Genomic DNA, 24,917 nt, shown 5'->3' on the forward strand with positions numbered 1-24,917 from the left:
ACTAAACTAAACTAACAAGTTTCCTGCTACAACCAGTTCAGACCATCACCGATTTTCAACCAGCTTTGTATTATTACATTGTCGGTAGTGTAGGGTGACGCAAAACGCATCGATGACGCAAAATGCGAGGAGGAGCTCTCAGTGCAGGCAACATGGAGGTAAGGTAAACATTGTGCATTTGCATTAAACTAAACTAAAAAAGGTTGTACTGATAGAACCAGTTCAGACCCATAACATCACAGGTGCAACTAAGCTAAACTAAGCTAAGCTAAGCTAAGGTAATACTGTAAGCTAAGCTAAACTAAACTAAGTTTCTCCAACCAGTTCAGACCCATAACATTGCCTACAACAAGTCAAGTCAAGTCAAGTCAAGTTTATTTGTATAGCACATTTCATACACAGAGGCAATTCAAAGTGCTTCACATAAAATGGTTGACAGGAAAATAAAAGAATAAAAGAAGAGAATAAAATGGACATTTAAAAGCATCACAACAAGACTTTAAAAAAAGAGTATAAAAAGTGCATTAAGCAACAGGCGCAGCAGTTGCAAAAAGAGCTAAAAACTTATAGAGGACTCATTGGGTTTGCATAGTAGCTGTCAGCAGTTAAAAGCGACGGTAAACATAAAAGTCTTTAGTCTATTTTTAAAAGTAAGTAAGGTTGGGGCAGATCTGAGGTCTTCAGGCAATTTGTTCCAGCTAGCAGAAGCATAGTGGGTAAATGCAGCCTTCCCATGATTTTATTTGATCCTAGGGACAGTTAATAAGCTGGACCCTGTTGACCTAAGAGTTCTAGACGGTTCGTAGCGTGGAGCAATTCAGCTATGTATTTTGGGCCTAGGCCATTAAGTGATTTATAGACTAATAAAATCTATTCTATGACACACTGGCAACCAGTGTAAGGACTTAAAGGCCGGCTTTACCGTGGGGAATATGAATATATATTAAATCTCACGCCCCTAAGGTTTTCGAATCCGTTGAAATTTTTGAAATTGGTTGTTTCCCGCCAGAGATATCACCAGAAATCCACTCTGTGTGGAGGGGGGGGGGGGGGGGGGGGGGGGGGGTGGGGGGGGGGGGGGAGGTGGAGGGGAGGGGCGGGTGCGGGGACCCGAAATACTACATTTCCCACAATGCACTGGGCTCGCGTGGCCTTCGTTTACATGCCCACCCCTCAGGCATTTGGCTGATATCAAACTCCAGTAGGTGGCGGTAATGCACATATATGTTTGCCAACCGCCATAAAACTCAAAGAAGAAGAAGAAGGCTTCGACAATAAAACAAGAGAACAAGAAAAAATCGAAAATAAATCGAAAATAAAATTGCACCAAATTGCACCCAAATTTAAACCGATGTATATATGTCGGGAGATGTCTTCATAAAAAAAATTTCATGCATTTTAAGGCATTTTCGTAGGAGTTACGCGCATCTGATGTTGTAACTATTTTCTGTAAAATGTGTAAAAATGGGTACATTGCTCAGCGTTGATTTCCTTACTTCAACTCACCTACTACTAGATGTAAAATTTGACGAGCTTTCCAATGCCGCCAGTCCCGTGTCTTTTGGTGCTTCCGTTCCAGAGATATGGTCTCTTGGCAAGGAGCTATGGAAAGCTAACCTAGCTACAGTATGCTATGCGGTTGAACAAGATGGCTGCCTTTTGCTTTTCGTCGAGAGCTCTGAAGGGGCGTGGAGGACCTCTAGAGGCGGGACCATGGCTCACAACACTTGTAGTTCATAGGCGCTCAAGTTCCGCAAGCGGGGAGGGAAGCCGGGTGACGCGTAACGCGTCATCCGGCCCTAAAAAATGTGAGAGATGCCTGATAGGTCAGGCAGTGAAGCTCCAATTTCAAAAATTTCAACGGATTCTAAAACCTTAGGGGCGTGAGATTTAATATATATTCATATTCCCCACGGTAAAGCCGTCCTTTAAGAACTGGAGTGATATGATCAGCTTTCTTAGTCTTCGTTAGAAAATCAAAACTAAACTTATTCACTAAATATATTACTAAACTAAGCTAAACTAAACTACTGTAGAAGTGCACTCTAAGGGCTCTATCTTCACAACGGCGATAATTTTGCGTTAGCGCCCGTTTTGCGCTGGAATAGCGCCGCGCAAAGCCCTAATTGTGGGCGTGTCCGGGCCGACTTTTGAGCCCCCGTAGTGAAGGAGGGGCGAGGCGACCTGCACTGGTGGAGGAGCGAAGGGAGCGCTGAGAGGTTTGGAACCTGACCATAGATTGCAGGTACAGGGGGAGCTGACTGGTGTACTGCCCTGTAGGCCAGTACCAGTGTCTTGAATTTGATGCGAGCCGAGATGGGAAGCCAGTGGAGGTCCCTGGAAGAGGGGAGTGACATGAGAGAATTTGGGTTGGTTGAATACCAGACGGGCTGCAGCGTTCTGAATGAGCTGAAGCGGTCGGATGTCGGTGGCAGGTAGGCCGGCCAGCGGGCCAGGAGCACGTTGCAGTAGCCAGGCAAGAGATGATAAGTGACTGGACCAGGAGTTGAGTCGCTCTCTCTTGTGAGAAAGGGACTGATTTTGCGGATGTTGTAGAGGGAGAACCTACAGGAGCGTGCTGTCGTAGCTATGTTGGCTGAGCAAGACAGCTGGTTGTCAAGGATCACCCCAAGGGTCTTAGCTGTTTGGGAGGGAAGTACAGTGGTGTTGTCAATGGAGATGGAGAGATCTGCGAGAGGGACCCTCTCCATAAGACCTGGTATGAGCGGTTCGAGAGATAGGAAGCAAACCAGGAGAGTGCAGAACCTGAAATGCTGAGGTCAGACAGAGTGGAAAGAAGGATTTGGTAGTTGACTGTATCAAAGGCAGCAGACAGGTCAAGGAGGACAAGGACAGAGGAGAGGGATGAGGCCTTAGCAGTGTGAAGGGCCTCTGTGACAGCAAGAAGAGCTGTCTCAGTGGAGTGAGAAGCCTTGAAACCGGACTGCAGAGGGTCCAGGAGGTCATTCTGGGAGAGATAGAGAGAAAGTTGTTCGGACGCTGCTCATTCATATTAACAAGATTCACCACAAATTGAGATCACTCCCCTTAAAAGCCACAGCGTCACCGCCTGCACGTCTGTGACAGGCAGCAGCTTCCCTCTTGCTCAGTGCAAGCAGAGTGACAGAGTGAGAGAGGGACAGAGAAAAAAGAGAGAGGGAGAGAGTCATAGAGAGGGGGGGAGAGAACGAGAGAGGGAAGAGAGAATTGGAGGATGAACCAGTTCGGATTCGTAACGAAAATTTATGCTTTTGTAATTAGTAGCCTTTTAATTAGTCGTTTCGCTCATATAGGCTATAACATACACATTTAAAAATATTTGTTTCTTTAATAGGGTAGGGATGTGTGAGATTTTATATACCAGAATTGTCCACTCGGGTTAAGCTATTGTTGCATGGTGCAGGGAGAGAGGTTACTGTATACTATCAATGGTTACTGTATAGCCTATACTGGCCAGTGTTGTGTCAGAAAGTGATTTGCTGCCAGAAAGTGAATTCGATCCGCGGGACCATGCACAGCGGTGCCTCGGCAGTGCCTCTATGTGCACCGACCCCCCCCCCCCCCCCCCCCCCCCCCCCCCCGGCCTGCCTACCCGGCCCAGCTCGGCCCACCTTATCCGGGGAGACCCCCGGATAAGCCGAACACAAAGCACCCCTCCCCGCGCTACACACAGACTCCCGCCCCACCAGACCCTCGCTCCCCTGGTAATCCAATTCAAAACGCAAATCACTTTTTCGCACAAAACCATGACAAACAAATTCTCATTGTTAAATCAAGGTGTATGTGTTTTTTCTGCAGTGTAGGTTAGTTGAAAATCAACGTGGCATTCCGAGGAGAGAAGAGTGTGTGCAGGCGCGAGTGGAGAGTCCATGCCGTGCGTAAATGGACCCAAGCAAGGATTTCCTGCACTGCACGGAGATGTGGAGACTGTCTGCGCTCGGGGCAGGCGTACGTCTGCGTTTGCGCTAAGACCAGCTATTTCCTGGTGTTAAAATTGAGAGCACCCAAGGTGATTTTTTCTAACACATTGCCTGTAACGCCTATTTTGGAACGGGCAACTCCCAAACCTCTCTTTGCGCTCGGCACATACCGACGGTATCTTCCCCACAGCGCTAAATGACACTTGCGCGAGACACATGATAGGCTAGAGGCCCACCGACACGCCTGGGCCACGCCTACACCTGTGTCATTCCAGCGCAAAACTGGACGGTGGAGGCAGATATCTGGGAAGATAGCAATAAGAGGCGCGCAAACGCAGCGCAAACGATAGCGCCGTACAACGATAGGGCCCTAAGAGTGCAGACCTCCGCCAAGGCCAACATTCCAGTCTGCTATGATATGCAAATTTTGTGAGTCGGATCAGAACCCTGAGCCCCCCACATCCCCCCAGCCACTCCCCCTACCCACGCCTCGAATCCCAGCTCTCTCCGAACTTCCTATCCCTATTCATAGCTTTCAAGGGGCGTTACGTGCTGCCGGGAACGCCCACCTGGCGGTCAAAAAAAAACTTGTTCATTCCGTTGCCTGCGAGTCGACTCACGCTATTTGTTCAGCCAAAGTGCCGGATAACCTACCTGTTGTGCTATCGGTTGCACTAAACCGACGAGGAGACACGCCTGGCTTGTGTTTTACAGAATCCCGTCGGAGAAAGAAAGGAGGAGGTTGTGGATTTGTGCGATGTGGTTCAGTCGCTGGCGAGGGCAAAAAAAAATGGCTTTTTTTTCTACCATCAAAGTACACACTTCTTTGCTCTTTGCGGCCAACATTTAATCAAAGGTAAGCTCAAGTAACGTTACAATAATGATTAATACCCCGTTAACGTTAGCCACGCCCCTTACCCACCCCTCGAACCCCAACTCTCTACAACCTTCCTGTCTCTAGCTAAGGCCCCTTTTGCCTGCCCCATCCCTTTCGTGACCACGCCCCCTCCCACCACCCAGATACACCTAGCCCCTCCCCTTACCCACCCCTCGGATCCCAACTCCCTATCCCTAGTTACAATTGGATCTGTGCCCAAATGTAATGGGTTCTTCCTTGGCCCATGCTACACCCTCCCACCATGCTACACCCTCCCACCATGCTACACCCTCCCACCATGCTACACCCTCCCACCATGCTACACCCTCTCACCATGCTACACCCTCCCACCATGCTACACCCTCCCACCATGCTACACCCTCTCACCATGCTACACCCTCCCACCATGCTACACCCTCCCACCATGCTACACCCTCTCACCATGCTACACCCTCCCACCATGCTACACCCTCCCACCATGCTACACCCTCCCACCTAGTTTCATGAAAATCGGCCCAGTCGTTTTTCCGTAATCCTGTTAACAGACAAACGGCACGGAAACATAACCTCCTTTGCGGAGGTAATTAAACCAAACCAAACCAAAGCAGACCTACAGAAATTAGGATCACTTTAAGGTTCAATAAATGCAAATGTTATATTACTTTCTGTTGTTACTGAAGCGATATAGGCAACAAGCCAGCCAAATTCTGAATATTCTACTTGAACAACTTGAAGGACAAGCAGCTGGTGTTTGGAAAATGTAATTCAGGAGAGGTGAAAAGGACGGCACAGTGGCTCAGTGGTTAGCAATGTTGCCTCACAGCAAGATGATCCCGGGTTCAAACCCCGGCCCACAGGTCCTTTCTGTGTGGGGTTTGCATGTTCTCCCTGTGTTTGTGTGGGTTTCCTCCGGTTTTCCTCCCACGGTCAAAGACATGTATGTTAGGTAAATGTTAAATGGACTTCATTTATATACCGCTTTTATCCAAAGCGCTTTACAATGTGCCTACATTCACCCATTCACACACCAAAGGCGGCCAGCTGCCACGCGGGAAGCATCGGAAGCAATTTGGGGGTCAGTGTCTTGCCCAAGGACTCTTCGACATGCAGACTGGAGGAGCCGGGGATCGAACCACCAACCTTCTGATTAGTGGATGACCTGCTCTACCTCCTGAGCCACAGCCGCTTAGGGTTAACACTAGGGTTAACACTCCTGTCAGTGCCCCTGACCAAGGCACTGGCAATCGAACTGGAGTTGGTCCTTGGCTGCCCACGGCTCCTAGTTCTAGGAAGGTTCCTAGTAGAGGGTGGGTCCCCATGGGGAAGATACTACAGAACAATGAAGGATAACTTAACATTGCGAATCAGGAGACTTGACTGGGTTCCTGCCAGCCGCACTTAACAAAACTGACATTCACCAGGTCCAGCAGCTTTTGTCCTTTTCCTTCATTTCTCCTTTCCATTCATTCATCCATCTTTGATTCCTCCCTCCATCCCCTCCCATCCTTCCTTCCCTCCTGCAGGTCTTCTGGGCACTACAGCTAGTAACAGTGCTGTTTCCTGGGGCCGTGTTTCACCTCTATGCAGCCTGTAAGAACATCGACCAGGAGGAGATCCTCCAGCGACCCATCTACACCGTCTTCTACATCATCTCTGTTCTGCTACGGATCATCCTGGAGGTTGTCGCCTTCTGGCTACAGAGCCACCTCTTCGGCTTCCAGGTCTGTCAGCAAATACTGATTTACAGTAGATACGTTATCGGGTACACCCTTACTCCTCTCTCGGCAAAATGTAGTTGATAATCAGAGGAGACCTGTTCAAGGCAAGAGGCAGAACACAATGATGCAAACAACAGCTCAGTAGGCTACACCAGCAGTGTGCAGAAGATCATCTCTGAATGCAAAACCTTTGTGAAATCTTGAAGAATATGAAGCTACAACGGAAACATGATAACCAAAATGTGGATGATTGAAGAGTGGGAAACTGTTACTTGGTCTTGCTGTTTTTCTGTCATATCATACTGGCGGCAACGTGACTTTGGTGTACACAGCATGAATCCATGGATCCACCCTGCCTGGTGTCAGTGGTACAGGCTAGTGTAGGAAATGACCAGAGTCTGAAACAACTGAAAAAAGATGCTGGAGCTTAGGAAAAGACGCTAGATGGACACATGGCCTAAAGCAGTCGCTCTGAAGCCACAGCAAGCTTTGATCAAAAGTGAAAAGATCTTTATGTAATACAATCATTTTGCCAGTAGCATATGAGTGCTACTGGCATATGAGCATTATGAGCATATGACTGTGAGTGCATAGCCTCGTGAACCATACTGCTCACTTCAACTCACATTTTGTTTTGTTCTGCCGATCAGTCTGCCCTCCAGCCCGCCGACAGCGTTTCAGGGGGCGGGAGTACTTGCCTTGACAAACAACTCCTTCGGCCAATCAGCGTCGCCAAATACAATCCCAAATCCACTCGGAAGAAGGGCGACAACGTCTTTTCCACCGAGAAACTCTGCTGGTGCATATTCTTGTTCTTGTTTAGTTGTTGTTATTGAGTCTATTTCTGCAATATGCACTTATGGCTGTGTTTACTCTACTACCACTACCGCTCGTTGCTTCGGCAACCACTATGCTGTTTTGCCAGCGGCGGTTACGTTGTCAACTATGAGGCAGGTCCCTGATTCGTCCATGCACTTTCTAATATTTGGAAATCGCTGGGGGCGGTGACGCACAAGGGTGCCTCACCCCATGACGCACACAGTACATGAGTGAGAACGTGTTGGAATTGAGGCTATTCTAGGGCCAAAGGTCTTACCTTGTACGGTACTTGCTAGGTGTATGCAACCTAATAAAGACCTTGTACGGTACTTGCTAGGTGTATGCAACCTAATAAAGACCTTGTATGGTACTTGCTAGGTGTATGCAACCTAATAAAGACCTTGTATGGTACTTGCTAGGTGTATGCAACCTAATAAAGACCTTGTACGGTACTTGCTAGGTGTATGCAACCTAATAAAGACCTTGTATGGTACTTGCTAGGTGTATGCAACCTAATAAAGACCTTGTACAGTACTTGCTAGGTGTATGCAACCTAATAAAGACCTTGTATGGTACTTGCTAGGTGTATGCAACCTAATAAAGACCTTGTATGGTACTTGCTAGGTGTATGCAACCTAATAAAGACCTTGTATGGTACTTGCTAGGTGTATGCAACCTAATAAAGACCTTGTATGGTACTTGCTAGGTGTATGCAACCTAATAAAGTGAGTGTATAGTTCAACAATCAGAATGAAAGCACATTTTCTCAGCAAAATGCTTAAGTGTTGTCTATGTAGCCATCACATCAGAGCCAGGTAGTTCAGCCTGACGTCCTTCCCTCTCTCTTTCTGTTTCCAGGTCCACCCGCTGTACATGTGCGATGCCAGTGCTTTGGAAAAGACCTTTAATGTGACTAAGTGCATGGTGCCTGAACACTTTGAGAAGACCATCTTCCTCAGTGCCATGTACACCTTCACTGTCATCACCATACTTCTCTGCATTGCCGAGATCTTTGAGATACTCTGCCGACGACTCGGTTATCTCACCAACCAGTGACACCTACACACACACGCACGCACACACGCACGCACGCACACACACACACACACACACACACACACACACACACACACACACACACACACACACACACACACACACAAATGACTAAGGGTTAAAATATAACACAATTTCTGCCAGTTTTTTAATGGGCGCCTGGTTAGCTACTGCTGGACATTTACAAACCAGGAAGCTAACGTGATGGCAAAACCTCCTCACCTATGGTCCATAGTGAGTTGCCCCAAGAAATTTGAGGGGAGGGTGCAACAATGTCAGAGCTGGCAAGTCTTATGTGTTTTACCCTTAGTTATAGAGTGACCATCTTTGGTCATATTTCAGATGTGTGTCTGTATTGGCCAAGTCCGAGGGTGGACCTAACGGTCAGAAACTATGTACCTCTGCCTCTGAATTGTTGGGGTGGGAAGGGACACAAAGATTTTTGGTTTTCTTTTTTCCACAAGATAACTGTGAAAGACAGGTGCCAACTGACTTTTGCTAGTGTCTGTTATGACAGAATATAGATCTATTATTATTATGATTATTATCCATATGGGACAGATACCGTATGTGCCAGTAGGAATAACTTTGTTCTAAAACCTCAAGTTATGGTGCTACTAGAAAGTGCGATGCTGGTCACATTAGACCATAAGAAAGCCCAGAAACCTCAAAAAGTCAGAAACCTGGTGGCCCTAGTAGCTTGGAGGGGGGGGGGGGGTAATCCTCCTTATCCACCTTTACCTCGCATCTGAAACTCTTAAGGAAGAAAAACACTGGAGGCATCAGACGCTTCCATTTTCAAATGCACCTACTGGTTTCAATGGCCCAGTGCACACTGGAAGCAGCATGTTTCAACAATGGGGAGTCAGTCAGTCAATCAGCCCCTGAGACGTTTCTTGGTTGGCCCCTTCCGGGTCCGGCAAAAAGGGTAAAACTTTTTTTGCCTGGTGTAAAAACTAGAAAAAACAGACTAGATAAACTTCCTTATTTAGATTTTTAAAATTCATAGTCTGAAAGATAATTAATTTGGGATAAATCAAAAGTATTATTTTTATTTGGGGCATACAAATGCGTTGGAATTTAAATATTTTAAAAATATTTGTTTATTATCTCTCTAATCAGTTTTGCCATTATCATAAAAAAATAATCAATTGCTAGACGAGGCAAAGAATACGGAGCATTTGTCCATGCTTACAGCTCTATAATGCAATTGTACAAACACCATATAGGTTGACATCCATTGATGAATTGCTGAAGGGAATTGCTGGGCAGTATGTGCTTGTTTAACAGAGTGGGTATTGAAGCACCACTGCTAGCTTGTCCAAACATTGAGACTTGGTCTTACCAGGTGTCTGAATATGACACCTGTGAGGTTGTCATATTCAGCCTCACATAAGTGAGGTTGCTAATAGACTTGAACAAAATCAGAGCAGAATATTGCTGTTGCCAGATGAAAAACCGCATCAGCAAAAACAAATAACAAATAAAAAAAAGCGCTACGTTTTTCAAGAATGACAAAAGCCAAGGGTTATTTTTCCACTGATTGGCATGCATTTTTGGAATTATAGAAGGGAGTTTTTAACAGGGTTCACATGTCATGAAACCCACTAATAAATGACTATAAACGTTTAATTAAAGTAAAACAAATTAATAAAAGTTGCACTTACATATTTGGTTTTCTCTGACAGCAGCAATATATTTCAAATACTAAAAGAAAGAAAACAGTTCTTTATTTAATCTCACATTTAATGTTATAATGCTTAAATTTTGTTGTGCTCGTGAGCAAAATCTAGCACTCATCAAGCTGTTAAGATCTATTTGAAACAGTGGTTCTGCTTTTGCCCATGTGACTCCAAACCACCTCTCCTCTATTTTGGAAATCTTGGTCAAGGGTGTTCTGTACCCCCCACTCTCTTTATATGGCCTTTCCTAGCTTGTAGTATTACACATAGTGCTTTCTTTGATTTGGACCTTTGGTGTCACTGTAGATGTATTTTAAAATGATTACCTCTCTTGTTTTCCAATGTTGTTTTTATCAGACATCCATCCAACTTTTGTTTGTTTTCTGCTATGTGTTTATCATCTCAGGTATATTGCATTACCAGACAAAAGTGGTTCAAACTTTTATTTCAAATCCTTTTAATAAAGAAGCTTTTCCAGCATGGTCGGACCACTCCACCTGATCCCAAACTCCCCAACATCTCATTAGTCAGACTGTATTTGAGAGGATTTGAAACAGGTATGTTGCTCCTGTGGTCAGTGGGATTCTGCGTTCTGGTATCTGTGACTGGAGGATGGGTTTGTAGCTTATGTGCAAAGGGAACGAATACTATTTTTTTTTCATCAGCTGTGCTTGGTCTCTGTATTTGACTCATTCAGTCCACAACCTCTCAGCTTTGTCAAATAAATAGAGGCACATTTTATGACCAACGTATATATTTAAACAAAACCCTGTCCTTCTGTCCATGTCTGAGTGCTGCTGTTTAGGTAACCAGTGATTTTGCTACGTGTTGTGTGTCTTGAGATGATTGATTAAAAATGTTTACAATTGTCTTGGTTTCATTTTTGATTTATTGATTGGGTTGATTGATTAAAAGGATATATAGGCCTAGGCCTATATAATTATAAACAGATTACCGGTATGTAGAAAGAAAGAAAGAAAATGTACTGTACGAGGGAGAAAGTGAGGTCATAGCCTACTCCAGGTCCACTGCATACAAATCCCCACTGCATTTTAGCTGACAAGCCCATAAATCAAATCACTTTAATTTATATAGTGCTTTATACTAAACATGCTTGCAAAGAAAGGACTGTGTGTGTGTGTGTGTGTGTGTGTGTGTGTGTGTGTGTGTGTGTGTGTGTGGGTGTGTGTGTGTGTGTGTGTGTGTGTGTTTTGGCAGAGACAGAGAGACTGAATGGTCTGAAATTCTTCTTAAGCCCAGTGAGTGCACCTCTGGCTCCTGCAAGACAAGGGTCAGGGTACTTGCAAAAACTAAAATTTAGACCCCTCCCTGAGGTAGAAGAAATCACAACCATGTTTTTCCATAACTTTATATGTCTAGTTTCTGAAAATGATGGTTGCTTAAAGTATTTAACTGCAAACTTAGTTTATTTGGTTGATTTGGATCCTCCTCCCCAAAACTTAAAATTGTGAAAACTCAACTTTGTCACTGACCATATGGGTGATGATGATGATATGTATAGACAGCGACGTGTGTTATACATTCAGGCTAACATGTTGGTCAGGAAATTCCACTCCTGTTCTGATGATGTTAAGATCACACTCTTTAGGGCTTACTGTACCCCTATCTATACTGCCCCCTCGTGGGTAAAGTTTAAGAAGGCGAGCATCCATAAACTTCAGGTTGCCTATAATGACTGCATGCGCATCTTGCTGAAAAAGCCAAGGTGGAGCAGTGCTAGTGACCTGTTCTGTAAGGCGGGGGTGGCCACTTTCCAGGCTCTCCTGAGAAATCTGAGGTACAGGTTCATCTGTCGATAGAACGTGTCTCAGAATGTTAAGTTGCTCACTGATCCTGGGCTAAGCACTGTGAGATACCAGTCACATTATGTGTAAATTCTGGTATGATTCTCTTTTATAATGTTTTTGTTTTTATTGTGCTCTTACGTGCTTTGTGTCCTTTGTAATGGTGTATGTGACATATATGGACTAAGTGTCTGTCAATAAAGGTTTGATTGATTGATTAAGCTTCTCCAAAATCCAAAAGGGACAGCCTCTGCCTTATCACATGTAGTATCTCTGGAAATAATGATTGGACTATCACCAAATTTGGACTGGATGTTCACAGACAGTTCACAGACAGTTATTGCATACAAGATGTAATCAATACCTTTGAAATTTGTACACATTAATTATAGGAGGAATTGGAAATCCATACTGTATCTCTCTCATCATTAAAGTATGGAGACAATCACACACAAAAATCATTTACATGTAGGCCTACCAATAAAGAATGTTATCTTGTCGTAAAAGTAGGTTATCTGACTATTCACTTCACCCTATGATGATGAAAAAACCTTTAGCCTACACTTCATTCCTGCATTCTCAGAAAAGGTGCAGTATTATGACCTTCCCATTAACAGCTGATGACGTAACCGTCCTGCATGGGCAGCTGCTCCTATTGGCTAGATATGCGGAAGTGAATGAGGGGCAGGGGAACAGTTCATGTGAACAGTTTTGCTAACATCAACAACGAGCCAGTTCTCACTATCTACTCCTCTTCTGGAGGCTTTTAGACAAACATGGCCCTGCCGGCTCAGCTCAAGTCCATCCAGCACCACCTGCGGACTGCACAGGAGCATGAGAAACGGGACCCTGTCGTGGCTTACTACTGTGAGTTTGTGGCTTGTACTGTGTTGGTTAACGTTAGCCGTAGCTACTGTAGCATCCCAGCTTTGTTTACATGCTCCGACAACTGACAGCTTGTTAGCTTAGCAGGTGAAACCGCTACTAAACAAGCTAGCAGTAGGGCTTTATAAAACAAATTTCACGCGGTGCACAAACTGCTCACAGTTATTAACGTCATCGAGCTACGGATCTGCAGTTAGGAGCTAATTGGGACTATCTGGGCCAGTTGAAACTTTGGCATTACGTTAGCTCGCTAGGTGACAGCAGTCATGCGTTGCTAATGTTCCCCATTGAATAGTGGCTGTGAATATGTCTGGCATGTCTGGTGACTCATATCTAGCGTACCAAGGCTGTATCTAACGTTAGAGTGCTGCTAACGTTAGATCCCAGTATTCACCTGCCACTTTCAGTGCTTCACCAGCCGAAGGGATAGAAATATCCTAAAGTCATGGTTGGCCCCCAGCCAAAGTGGCTTCGAGACGTTAACGTAGTCGGCACGCCTGCCACAGCCAGAATCTACCAGCATTGGCGGATGGCGCATGTACTTGTTTCTCCTTCGCACTGTGTTGTTTAGACTCTTATTAAGAGATCATCTTCATGATGTGTTATCCATAGAGACTGAGGCATGGCTGGCTCAGCTGTAAAGAATGGGCCCCACCCTGTTCAGCCGGGCAGTGACTAAAGAAAACGACATACCATTACCATACTATGATGAATTTGCATACCATACAGTATTGTTTCTTACATTAGCCATAGTTGTCTATGTTTAGTTATATTGTATTCCTGCTCATAGGGAAGTCCTGTTTTCCCCTGCAGTCACATTGACTGTAAAACACTGTGGGAAACCCTTTATTAGTAAACAAAGTATTTTGTCGGTATGATTTTTAATGACCTGCCACCATGATGGTATACTGTAGATAGATAGATAGATAGATAGATAGATAGATAGATAGATAGATAGATAGATAGATAGAAAGATAGAGATGATTTATTTCTGTGTCGGGCACCATGTGGTGCCCAGCTCAACCCGTTCTCACTCCGAGCACGTAGCATATTGACGCTTTGTCCCGTCCCTTGTGCGTCGCTTGTTACTAACATGGTACCCTTGAGCGACCCATGAAACGACTTGGGCTTTCCGACTAAACTCAATGTAAACCCATGGAAGTCATCTTTGACTCTTATGGCAACTGCTCCCCCATTAGCCTAACTGCTCCCCCATTAGTCAACTGCTCCCCCATTAAGCTTGTGGCATACTCTTCGCGCCCAGCCAAGCGCATAGGGTGCACGACGATTATGACGTCATCGCACGGGGCGTGTCGGGGGGCGAGGCCTGAGCGCAGCGCGGCGCGTCCATGGAGATTTTTCTATCAGCGCATCGGGTTTTGCTGCCTGTGCCTGTGAGATCTCCGTGGTAGGCTATCAGCGGATATCTGCTGTGATTGAGTCCTCACCGTCGTAAAGTTGCCTTTGAAGCATCATGGCGTTCGATTATAACGAACTAGTTGTGTGGCTTAGCCTTCCCAAATGTTGAGGGTCGTTTTTTATAATTTAATACATAGAATTGGGAACTTTACATTCAATTTCATTCAGACTGCCTGGAGCCTGGAGCTGCGCACTGAGTATGTTCTGTTTTGGCCCGCGCAGAGTGCGCGCGCCCTCCTCGGAGCCCCGCCTCCAGCGCGTGCGTGAAGAGTATGCCAGAAGCTTTAGGGCAGGGGCACTCAATTAAAATTCTAAGAGGTCCAGATAGAGAAAATGTCCTCAAGCGAAGGTCCGGAACATTGAGCTTGCGTTATGATTCAGTCCCATTGAACTTATAGTCTAGGGAAAATAAGGTTTGACCTTAAACTAACTGCAACAGAATTTATTTTCACATTTTTATGTTTATATTGATGCCCGAAACACTATATTAAAAATCCCAGAAAATCCCATTAGTGGAAATATGTTAAAATTACATTTTTTCAAAATGGCTGCCATTATTAAAATGTTGGCCATATCTTGACTCCAACTAGACCTAGAATTACAAATTTGGTGTCTATTTCCACATTTTTGGGGGCAAGGAATCCACAGAAATGGTTGTTGAGTCTCTAAGTAGAACATAGTTTTATTTTCTCATGTAAGTATGTACAACATGTAATTTCTCACAATGTTAGCTACAACTTCGTATTTGTTAATCATACACATTTTGGGTGATACCCATTACCCTCGAGCATATTGAAGTGCTTGCCATTGAAAAAAAAAGTTTGTTGTTTCATATTTCCAATTAAAAATGTGTTACGGTAATGAATTTATTCCCTCACAGTGTCTCTAAAAGTGTCTGGAAATACATAAAAAATGAGCACATCTATCTACTGTATCTAAGGGAGCTAGGGCTCTGTTTGTTTGTCTGTTTGTCTGTCCGTCCCACTGATGACATCATCTCGAGCAATTGTGATGTCATCAGTGATGTCACTCGAGCAATTGTGATGTCATCAGTGATGTCATAAATCCTCCCTGGCTCACCCTATATAATTGGAAGCAGTGTGTCTTTTTACACGCAAGCAGCCAGTCCCATAAAACACCACCAGCAAGCATCCAGTCTGTCCATAAGACGAAAAAGCAGCTCCTGCTGGTATATCAGTTGTGTGACCTCACAGACCTGCAGCGTAGGACCGAAGAGATACAAACTCCCCAGGTGGCTATTAATCGCTCAGCCTCCCTCTCCATCTAACATCAACTCCACCAGTACCTCATCCACGCTACAACAGTGAGGCAACAGGCAAGTAACTACTACTTTTGTTTGTGAATATACTGATTCCTACTTGTATTGTTGTGAGATGCCTCGCAACAAAAAACGGAATCAGATGATGAAAAAGCTACATGCTGCAAAGAAACCTGAACCTGCTTTGAATCCCTTAGTTTTAGCTATGCAATGTTCTAAGCAGACTGGATGGCATGCAGCAGAAGCAGATGATAGAACGTTCATCCATAAGAGACTTGAGACTTGACTTGGACTTGTGACCAAAGACGTGAGACTTGACTTGGAGTATAGATAAAAGACTTCAGCCTTGACTTGGGGACTCTAGCTCAAAGCCTTGAGACTTGCCCGGCCACGACCCATTGCTGTGCAGCAGCTATAATTGTTTATTTATGTTTGTTTATTGTTTATTTGCACAAAGAAAATGAATAACAACAGATAGTACCTTATAAAGTATCTTAATTAGCTATTATTAAGCTATACCTATTAGTAAGCTATTAGCTAACTAGTAAGTGCTTATTAAGCTAGCCTACTTTGAATGGTAACACACAAAGACTGTCATTGGTAACAGACGATAAATGGCGGTCAACTTATCCATAACCTTCGGATATGGAGAATACTTAGCCTACCTGTCCACTCGTCTGCATGTTTGAGCTACAACTTGCGCTGTGCCTTGCCAAAATCAAATTGCCTCCAATGCGAAGCAGCTGCTTATGCAAGCTGCAGGGCTAGCTCAGCGAGCTGCAAGGCAGGCGAACTCGCGTAGGGTGCAAGATGCCTAGTGGATTATAATTTCAATTTGAATGGTGAAATTAGATCCTACTTGATATCTTTGAGTTTTGCTATGAGTTGTACCATGTTCATGAGAATCACACACCTGTGGCATTCTCAATCCTCCTATAGGACATGGATGAAAGGCCAGGGCGTCTCTGATTTCGGATATTGATGTGTCCAACTGCTGCTATGTCACAGCTATCAGAGGTACTGGTTTGGCTCTCTGGTGTAACTCCAGCTATAATGCCCATAACATGGAATGTGTTATGGCCATCAATGGTTCTGATGTTATGGTCCAATAAGTGGGCAGGCGGTGTGTGTGCCACGATTGTGATGTCACGATTGTCATGTATCAGTGATGTCATCAGTGATGTCACTTGAGCAATTGTGATGTCATCAGTGATGTCACTTGAGCAATTGTGATGTCATCAGTGATGTCACTCGAGCAATTGTGATGTCATCAGTGATGTCACTTGAGCAATTGTGATGTCATCAGTGATGTCACTTGAGCAATTGTGATGTCATCAGTGATGTCACTCGAGCAATTGTGATGTCATCAGTGATGTAATAAATCCTTCTGTGGTGTTTTATGGCAGTTGGCATCCTTTATGTTGCATTACCGCCTGGCTGAGGCTTTATAAGTGGTTGGAATATAAGTAGGGAGAAGAGCACAAGTGGTAGGCTACATCATCTCCAGAGTAAGTGTTTATTGTTTATTTATGTTTGTTTATTGTTTATTTGCACAAAGAAAATGAATAACAGATAGTACAAGTATCTTAATAAGCTATTATTAAGCTATACCTATTATAGCTAACTAGTAAGTGCTTATTAAGCTAGCCTACTTTGAATGGTAACAGACAATGACTGTCATTGGTAACAGACAATAAATGGCGGTCAACTTACCCATAACCTTCGGATATGGAGACTTAGCCTACCTGTCCACTCGTCTGCATGTTTGAGCTACAACTTGCGCTGTGCCTTGCCGAAATCAAATTGCCTCCAATGCGAGACTCGTGAATGACATGACTATGAAGTTATAGTTTGCGATGGCTGTCTGAGGGAACAAGATGTGCATGAAAACTCACCCTTTTCCACTAACTATTAGAACATATTAACCACACTTACATTTTTTATGTTTTGTTTTGTTATGTTACAGTATGTTTGGTAGAGCTTTTCCCTACCCTTTCTTGACCACACCCCCTCCCACCTCCCACATACACTCCCCCCCGATACACCTGTCCATGCCCCCTACCCACCTCTCGAATCCAGACTCTCTACGACCTTCCTATCCCTAGCAACGGACTCTTTTCCCTAGCCCCGCCCCCTCCATTGAGCCGACCCGGATCAGTCCACCCCAAAATGTAATGGGTTCTTCCTTGGCCCATGCTACACCCTTCCACCAAGTTTCATGAAAATCGGCCCAGTAGTTTTGCCGTAATCCTCCTGCTAACAGACAAACGGTCAGACAAACGGCACCGAAAACATCACCTCCTTTGTGGAGACAATGCCAATTTTGAGAATGTTCCACTACTGGGATTTTCTGGGATTTTCAGTATGTTAAATTTGAAGGTTTCAAGAGCTGAATACAACAAAAATAATTCCTGTTGCAATTTGTTTAAGGTTGGGTCATTTTTTCTCACAGATTCCCTAGACTATTAGGCTACTTCAATGATTGCAGTAGCCTAATGGTACAACGTCTGTATGTAGTCAATGACTGACTGTTAAATCAAAATAAACATCAATAATGTTTATTTACAGTTTTCATATTTAACTGGATTAATTATAAATAACTAGCCTACACTAATAATAAATACATGTTCTTTTCTCATTTCAAGTAAAATAATGGCTGCATTTAGAAATAACACAACAGAGTGCTTTGGAAAAATTTGCATCTTAACACATTCACTGCCAGCCATTTTTTTTTTTACTGTAGGTAGCTTCTGCCAGAGGTTTTTTTTGAGGATTCTGGCTCATCTTTCAAGACCCGAGGATTCTTTTCTGCTAAGATTTTGTGAACACAAAATATCTCAAAAGAACTAATATAATGTGTGCTTTCTCTGTCTAAAAGAGTTAGTTTGTAGAGTTAGTAGTTATGTAGGCATTAGCACTTGAATACAGCATGGTTTCAGCGTCTGAAAATTTAAGCTGAGATAAATAGCTTTTTGTGAAATTCGATAGAACAGTCACTTTAACCATTCATTTTTGGCATCAGTAAGACGTCAGACATCTAAACAATAGTTTTGAACAGTAATTTCCTCCATAACAGCAGGAAACACCCCTCTCCTTCAAACTCCTCCCTCCGTGTGTGTTCTTCTTGGCTGCAGCGGGCGTGTCACAAGCTCGTTTCTGCTGCTGCTGTAGCCTCGCGTCACCAGGCTCACTGCTTTGCTGCTGCTCCTGTCTGCTGGCGGCCGCTGGGCAAGTCTGGATGGGCTCGCTCGTTTCTTGCGGTTTCGGTTGAGAGCTTTGATGAAGCTTTTGCGATTCTGGTCTTATTTATGCTGCGTGTTTCAAAGTGTGTTCCACCCGTAATCTATTATGCAAATTTGCAATCCCTCACCGCCAGCAATCAGCGCGAAAGCGAAAGCGTTTTCGCCAATCCATTCTACAGTATGAGAATGGTTTCATCGCGCGTTCCCCTGCAGTTTTGGCTCTGCTTTTTCTAGTTTGGAGAGCACTGTCGCCACTTAGTGGGTCGGTGGAATGGGTTGTACACGTTCGGTGGCTCCAATAATTTTATAGGAGACGTGGGGGGCGTTGATCCACGTCCCACCGTCAATTTTTTTTTTTTTTTTTTTTAAGCCGAGATATCTCGTCATTGGCAGTCAACCGTTGGATTTTGTAAGCCGAGATATCTCGTCAATGGCAGTGAACGTGTTAAAATAAAGTGCTTTAATTTTAGAAAAATAAGTTCCCCCTTGTCTTCCTTTTCTTAACTCCATTTCACATTTTATCAGTCAGGCTCTCAGCCAACAAACCTCCTTTTCTCTTGATAGAAGTGAGCTCCCACTCTGTTTCTCTGTGCCTGCCTGCCTGCCTGTCTGTCTGTCTGTCTGTCTGTCTTTCTATCTATCGGTCACTCGCAATGCAAACTTTGCATGCCGGTGTGTGTGCGCCCTGGATTTGAGTGTGTGTGTGCTCATGTGTGGCACTTCCATAGACAGCTGGTCAGGATCGCATCACACTTCACGAGACATACTGGTTTTGAACTGCTCGTGAGACCAATGAATGAACATGAGTCTGCCTGCTCTGGATTAAAACTAAAGCTTTGTTTTGAGCAGGCGATGTGAAATACTTCTCTCGCATTTCTCTGAGTCTCACCTCTCCTCCGCCGTGTGTCAACTCTCCCGCAGCAGCAGCAGGCAGAATCGATTCGCTTGTTGATTGGCTGAGTAGCATCACGTGTGATGATTTACAGTGCATGCATTGGTCTGTGAGCTTCCTGACAGATAAACCAGTACCGTAAAGGCTAGAAAAGCATGTGCCGGTTAAAATAGAAATGCTCCGTGAAAATGTAACTATTCAGTGATTTGTAGGTTATAGCGCTCGGTCCGGATAGGATGGCGTCTCGGTCCGGATGCGGACCGGAGTCCGGACTTTGAGGATCGCTGCTTTAGGGTCTGGAGGAGCTAACCTCTCCCAGACCCTAACCCTAACCTCTCCCACCCCCCATGCCTAAACCTAACCTCCCCCAGACCCTAAACCTAACCTCTCCCACCCCCCACGCCTAAACCTAACCTCCCCCCAGACCCTAATGGGGGAGCAGTTGATTAATGGGGGAGCAGTTAGGCTAATGGGGGAGCAGTTGACTAATGGGGGAGCAGTTGCCATAAGCGTCAAAGATGACTTCCATGGGTTTACATTGAGTTTAGTCGAAAAGCCCAAGTCGTTTCATGGGTCGCTCAAGGGTACCATGTTAGTAACAAGCGACGCACAAGGGACGTGACAAAGCGTCAATATGCTACATGCTCGGAGTGAGAACGTGTTGCCAGCTCGCATGGGCCTACAAGACACAAATCATTCAAGTTCCACAAAACAAACAGCAACAATGAGGATGCCAATTGCCATAAAGCACAACAGAAGATGTATTACATCACTGATGACATCACAATTGCTCGAGTGACATCACTGATGACATCACAATTGCTCAAGTGACATCACCGATGTCCGATGATGACATCATTCACTGATGACATAACACACAGGGCTCGACATTAACGGCTGCCCGGTTGCCCCGGGCAACCAAAAAAAACATGGGGCAACCATTTCTTGGTCTTTGGTTGCCCCAGGGGCAACCACGATTTAACATGCAACAAAATATGTACAGCAGCAAACAGCAAAATATACACCAAATAAATGTTTTAATACTTGTTGTGAGTGACATATATGTGACATTTTATTGCTGTTACAATCGAAACGATGTTACTAATTACCAGTCGGAAGCTACGTGATGCATGCTGCACGTGCGGTATGTTTAACGAGTACTGACTCGGACAGGTGGGGCTGCTCGCACACAATCACAGCGGCTGCAAGACGCAAGAAGAACCGCGTCCGCCCGCAGCCCCGCACAGAAACAAAGGACGAGGAAATTGTCATTGAGGTGAAATACTAGTGCGTCTTTGAACGGGACGGAAAACGAATGCTATACTGCAAAGCATGTAGCCTACAACAAGCGCGCTTTCCCCCGCATCGGCGAGTGTCTGCACGGAAAAGTGAGTCAAATCAGCAGACGCGCCCCTCCACAAGGCTGCTGTGCAGATGGCTTTCGCCTGGCCGTGCACACCCCGAATTGTGTAACTACGTGGACGCGGCTGGGCGGACAAAGTGGAGTTTTCAAGACTCCAGCTCACTTCCGCGAGCAGAAACCCACACAGTGTATAAACGCTCCACACGTTTCCTCGTCAAGATTCAGTCTCTCATTTCCGTGCGACAGTCCAAACTTCAAGCATAATTCCAGCATAACGCTATACTGCAAAGCATGTAGCCTACAACAAGCCTACAACATACACCTCGACCAGGACATCCTTCAAAAACTTTTTACCACCGCGTATATGTGCTGAGGAATGATTTGCATCCCTGGCACTGTCAGCCTCTTATACAGGGTGAGAGAGAGAGGGATTGCAGGGCCGCTTCTGGGCCTTTTGGGGCCCTATGCAACATCAGAGTGGGGGCCCCAAACCACTGTCATCATAGTATCCCTGAATGAACATGAGGAGGGCAGGCCCGGCGTTAGGGGCGGGCCTGACCGGGCCGGGCCCCCCCATTCAACAAACTGGCCCCCCCATTAATTTTTTTTTTTTTTTTTTTTTTTTTTTTTTTTTTTTGTTGCTAAAAACGTTTTTCTGTTTTTCTGTTTTAAAGTTTAACATGGAATCTGGCTGTCATTAGGCATTGATTAACTCAATGCTATTGCTAACTGTTACTTTGAACATCCATTTGCAATGATTCTGGCTGGATATTAACTATTGTAAATTTGTCACAATGAATGCAATTTGTGCACAATGTGTAAAATTATACACTTAATATTAATTGTTTAGGCCTAATTATTTGTAAAGTCACAACACATTAGAGATGTGTGTAGTTCTTCACAGATTTAGCCTCTTAATTTTGCTCTCAAATGCACCAGGTTGACAAATTTTACTTTAAAATGTACAAAATCTTCTTCCGGGGGAGAATCCCCCCGGACCCCCCTTGGGTAGCTTGGCCCCCCCAAGCTAGGGGCAGGCCCCCTCTGGAACTTGGGTCTGGAGCTGGGCCTGGAGGAGGGTAGGCTACTTAATTATCAAATTAAGCACTAACGCTTTTAATTAATAAATTAAGCACAATATGAACAATAACTGTTAAAAAATATATGAAAATGAAAGTTCACAAATATTAGTTAAATCCTTTCAGTGCAAATGCATTATAAAAACAAAAAATAAGATTTGTTTAGAAAACGAAATGACACAAATTTATTATTATTATTATTATCATTATTACTACTACTACACCCGGTGCGCACACTGAATAGGCCTATTATACTATATACTATAGACTATTATACTTACTTTTCTGTCACATCGTCATTATTAAGCCGGCTTATGACTGCATAGTATCTTAATTACTCAAAATATAAGGCGACTAAAATTGGGCAACCATATTTTTATTCGGGCAACCAAAAGCTCTTGCCAGGTTGCCCCTCCGGCAACCACTTTTAAAAGTTAACGTCGAGCCCTGCACCACCATCATGGTCTGTCTGTCTGTCTGTCTGGAGACACATTCTTGTGAACACATGTCAAGAACAATACTGTACATTATAGAAACTTCATACTTACACTACAGTTTCCCCTTATGGAGAAGATCATCTAATTACCGTATTTATCTTGCTGCATAAATCATTCATCAATGAAAAACAGATTTTATTGAATCTAGCCTACAATAAGATAATAATAAGTATAATGATCCATGTGCTATAATGCATTAATAATAGGGCTGTGGCGATTCACTTATCTCCCGATTCGATACTATCACGATTCTTGGGTGCCGATTCGATTTATATTGCGATTCTTAAGTATTGCGATTCTACGATTATTGCGATTCGATATTACGATTTATTGCGATTTTGTTTATTTTATTTTTTTATTTTTTTCAGTTTGCTTTTTTACACTAGATTAGAACATGGGAAAAGTTGAATCATACACTAGAGACTGTATATTATATATCATGAGTAGGGCTGGGCGATATAGTTAAAAACAGGGGCGGACTGGGATCATAATTCAGGCCGGGCATTAGATACCAAGCAGGCCAGGCCGATATGGGCCGACGCGCGTGAAATTTGGGCCGTTTGAAGCCCAATTTGGGCCGTTTGAAGCCAGATTTGGGCCGTTTGAAGTCCAATTTTACAATGAGATGCACCCACTTTAACCCTGAAGTGTACGGTAATTATTACTTCAGACTAACTAATAAAGTAATAAAACCACTAGTAAACCAGTAGGCGGCGCCTGGCCTGCTGTTCAGTGCCTGACTGCAAGCACCCAAATTTATTTTAATTTTTTTAATTTTTTTGCGATTATCGATTCTGGAATAAAAGATCGATTCAAAAAATCGTGACATTAAAAATCGCGATACTTAGGTGAATCGATTTTTTTCCCCCACCCCTAATTAATAAGCTTAATTATGACCTAAATTTGATATGGTGATTATGGCGAGCCATTAGGCAGCTCAAGTACTTCTCGTTTCACATATAATGAGCCTGTGTGTTGTTATATATATGAATAGAATATGAATAGAATAATTGATTGTATTTATTCTACCGGCTTAACAAACAGGTCATTGTTGAACTTTATGTAAAGTATGTGTGTTTTAAGGGACAGAAATGGCAGAAATGGCCACAGAGTGACTTGTGCAACATGTCGTTATGCATCTCAGTGCAGCCACGCGCCTATGTTCAATGTTTTGACAAAGGGTGTGGCAAGTCTGCAGCGAGACGGTAATTGACTTGGATCATTTCCAGGTCTTTGAAAGTTTGAGAATTAGACAAAAGCGTAAAAGTTTGTCCGAAAAACAGATCAACGTTGCTCCGTCCCCATTAGGGATGACAGTAGGATTGATATGAGCAGTGCTTTTCTCTTAATGGGAAACCAAACCTATTATTTCTGCGTCTCTAGCGACACACGGACACTCACACTCGGTCAGCAAACACTGCTGCAGAGTGGTGCCGATGAAGGGGGGTCACACGTCAAACACTGCTGCAGAGTGGTGCCGATGAAGGGGGGTTAGTGCTGCACGATTAATCGAATCGCAATCGCGATGTCAGCACGTGCGATTACATAACCGCAAAAGTGTGCGATTATTTTATTTTTTTCACGTCTTTTTGAGTGTGTGTGTGTGTGTGTGAGAGCCTCCTCTAAACTAACGTTACACGCGACGCAGCAAACACGTTTCTCTGCCATCACACTGGGCATCAATACTAGCGGGAGACTTCTCCCATGCACTCCCGCAAATAAGTAATGTTATGCGCAGCAAGGTTACATATTATCTACCGAGAGGGCGAGAGAGAACATCCATGATCGCTAACAGCAAGCTATGCTAATAACTAGCTAGCCGTTCGTTCAGAAACGCATGTAAACATCCATGTGATCAGTGAACGTCAGTAAAATAAGGAGAGAGCTGCAGGTGCTTATGCAGAACTAGTGCGCGATTAAGTACACAGTGGGGATGACCCGCTGTGATAAGGAATATAACGAGATTAACAAAAAAAAAAGCAAAACACTGTCGCAGCTGCCAGCACTGTCTGGCAGCATCACCTCCAGGCTAGCTAACTAGCCTGTCACATGACGCCTTCATGGTCCCTCGTTAAAAGTCTGCAGATGCACGTTCTCAGCTCTCTCTCTCAAGAAGCATCACGTGAGTGTGGCGTTTAAGGCCATCTGTCGCTACAAAATAAATAAACGGGGTGTATCATTCATTAGTATTGCTGGACAGACATGTAACTAACTTTGCAACTTTGCTGAGCCATCTTCTATGTGCTGTAACACAGTGCAGTTTCTATTTGACTGGTGTTTCTTTTTTACATGTTTGGGACAGGCAAATGTCTCAAAATGTTTTATTTTTTTGTAAAGATAATTTAATTTCAAATTGTTTTATTTTTTTAGTTTTAATATATTTT

At 44.1% G+C, this 24,917-nt stretch overlaps 2 protein-coding genes across 2 annotated transcripts in view; both read left to right on the forward strand.

The window, feature by feature from the left end:
- gje1a (gap junction protein epsilon 1a) overlaps positions 1-8,390 on the forward strand; it is a gene marked incomplete at both ends in the record, with an annotated part of 9,293 nt that extends 903 nt beyond the window's left edge. The window contains 3 exons of the mRNA XM_083643746.1: positions 216-242; positions 6,321-6,518; positions 8,193-8,390. Coding sequence (XP_083499872.1) covers positions 216-242; positions 6,321-6,518; positions 8,193-8,390 — 423 coding nt within the window. The remainder of the gene's footprint in view (positions 1-215; positions 243-6,320; positions 6,519-8,192) is intronic.
- A 4,195-nt stretch (positions 8,391-12,585) lies between these two features.
- The window catches only part of vta1 (vesicle (multivesicular body) trafficking 1), a 190,482-nt gene continuing 178,150 nt past the window's right edge, over positions 12,586-24,917 (forward strand). The window contains exon 1 of the mRNA XM_083643155.1: positions 12,586-12,744. Coding sequence (XP_083499281.1) covers positions 12,654-12,744 — 91 coding nt within the window. The 5' untranslated portion in view covers positions 12,586-12,653. The remainder of the gene's footprint in view (positions 12,745-24,917) is intronic.

Source organism: Poromitra crassiceps (assembly GCF_964638095.1).
Source record: "Poromitra crassiceps genome assembly, chromosome: 9".
In the NCBI taxonomy this organism is placed as follows: Eukaryota; Metazoa; Chordata; class Actinopteri; order Beryciformes; family Melamphaidae; genus Poromitra; species Poromitra crassiceps.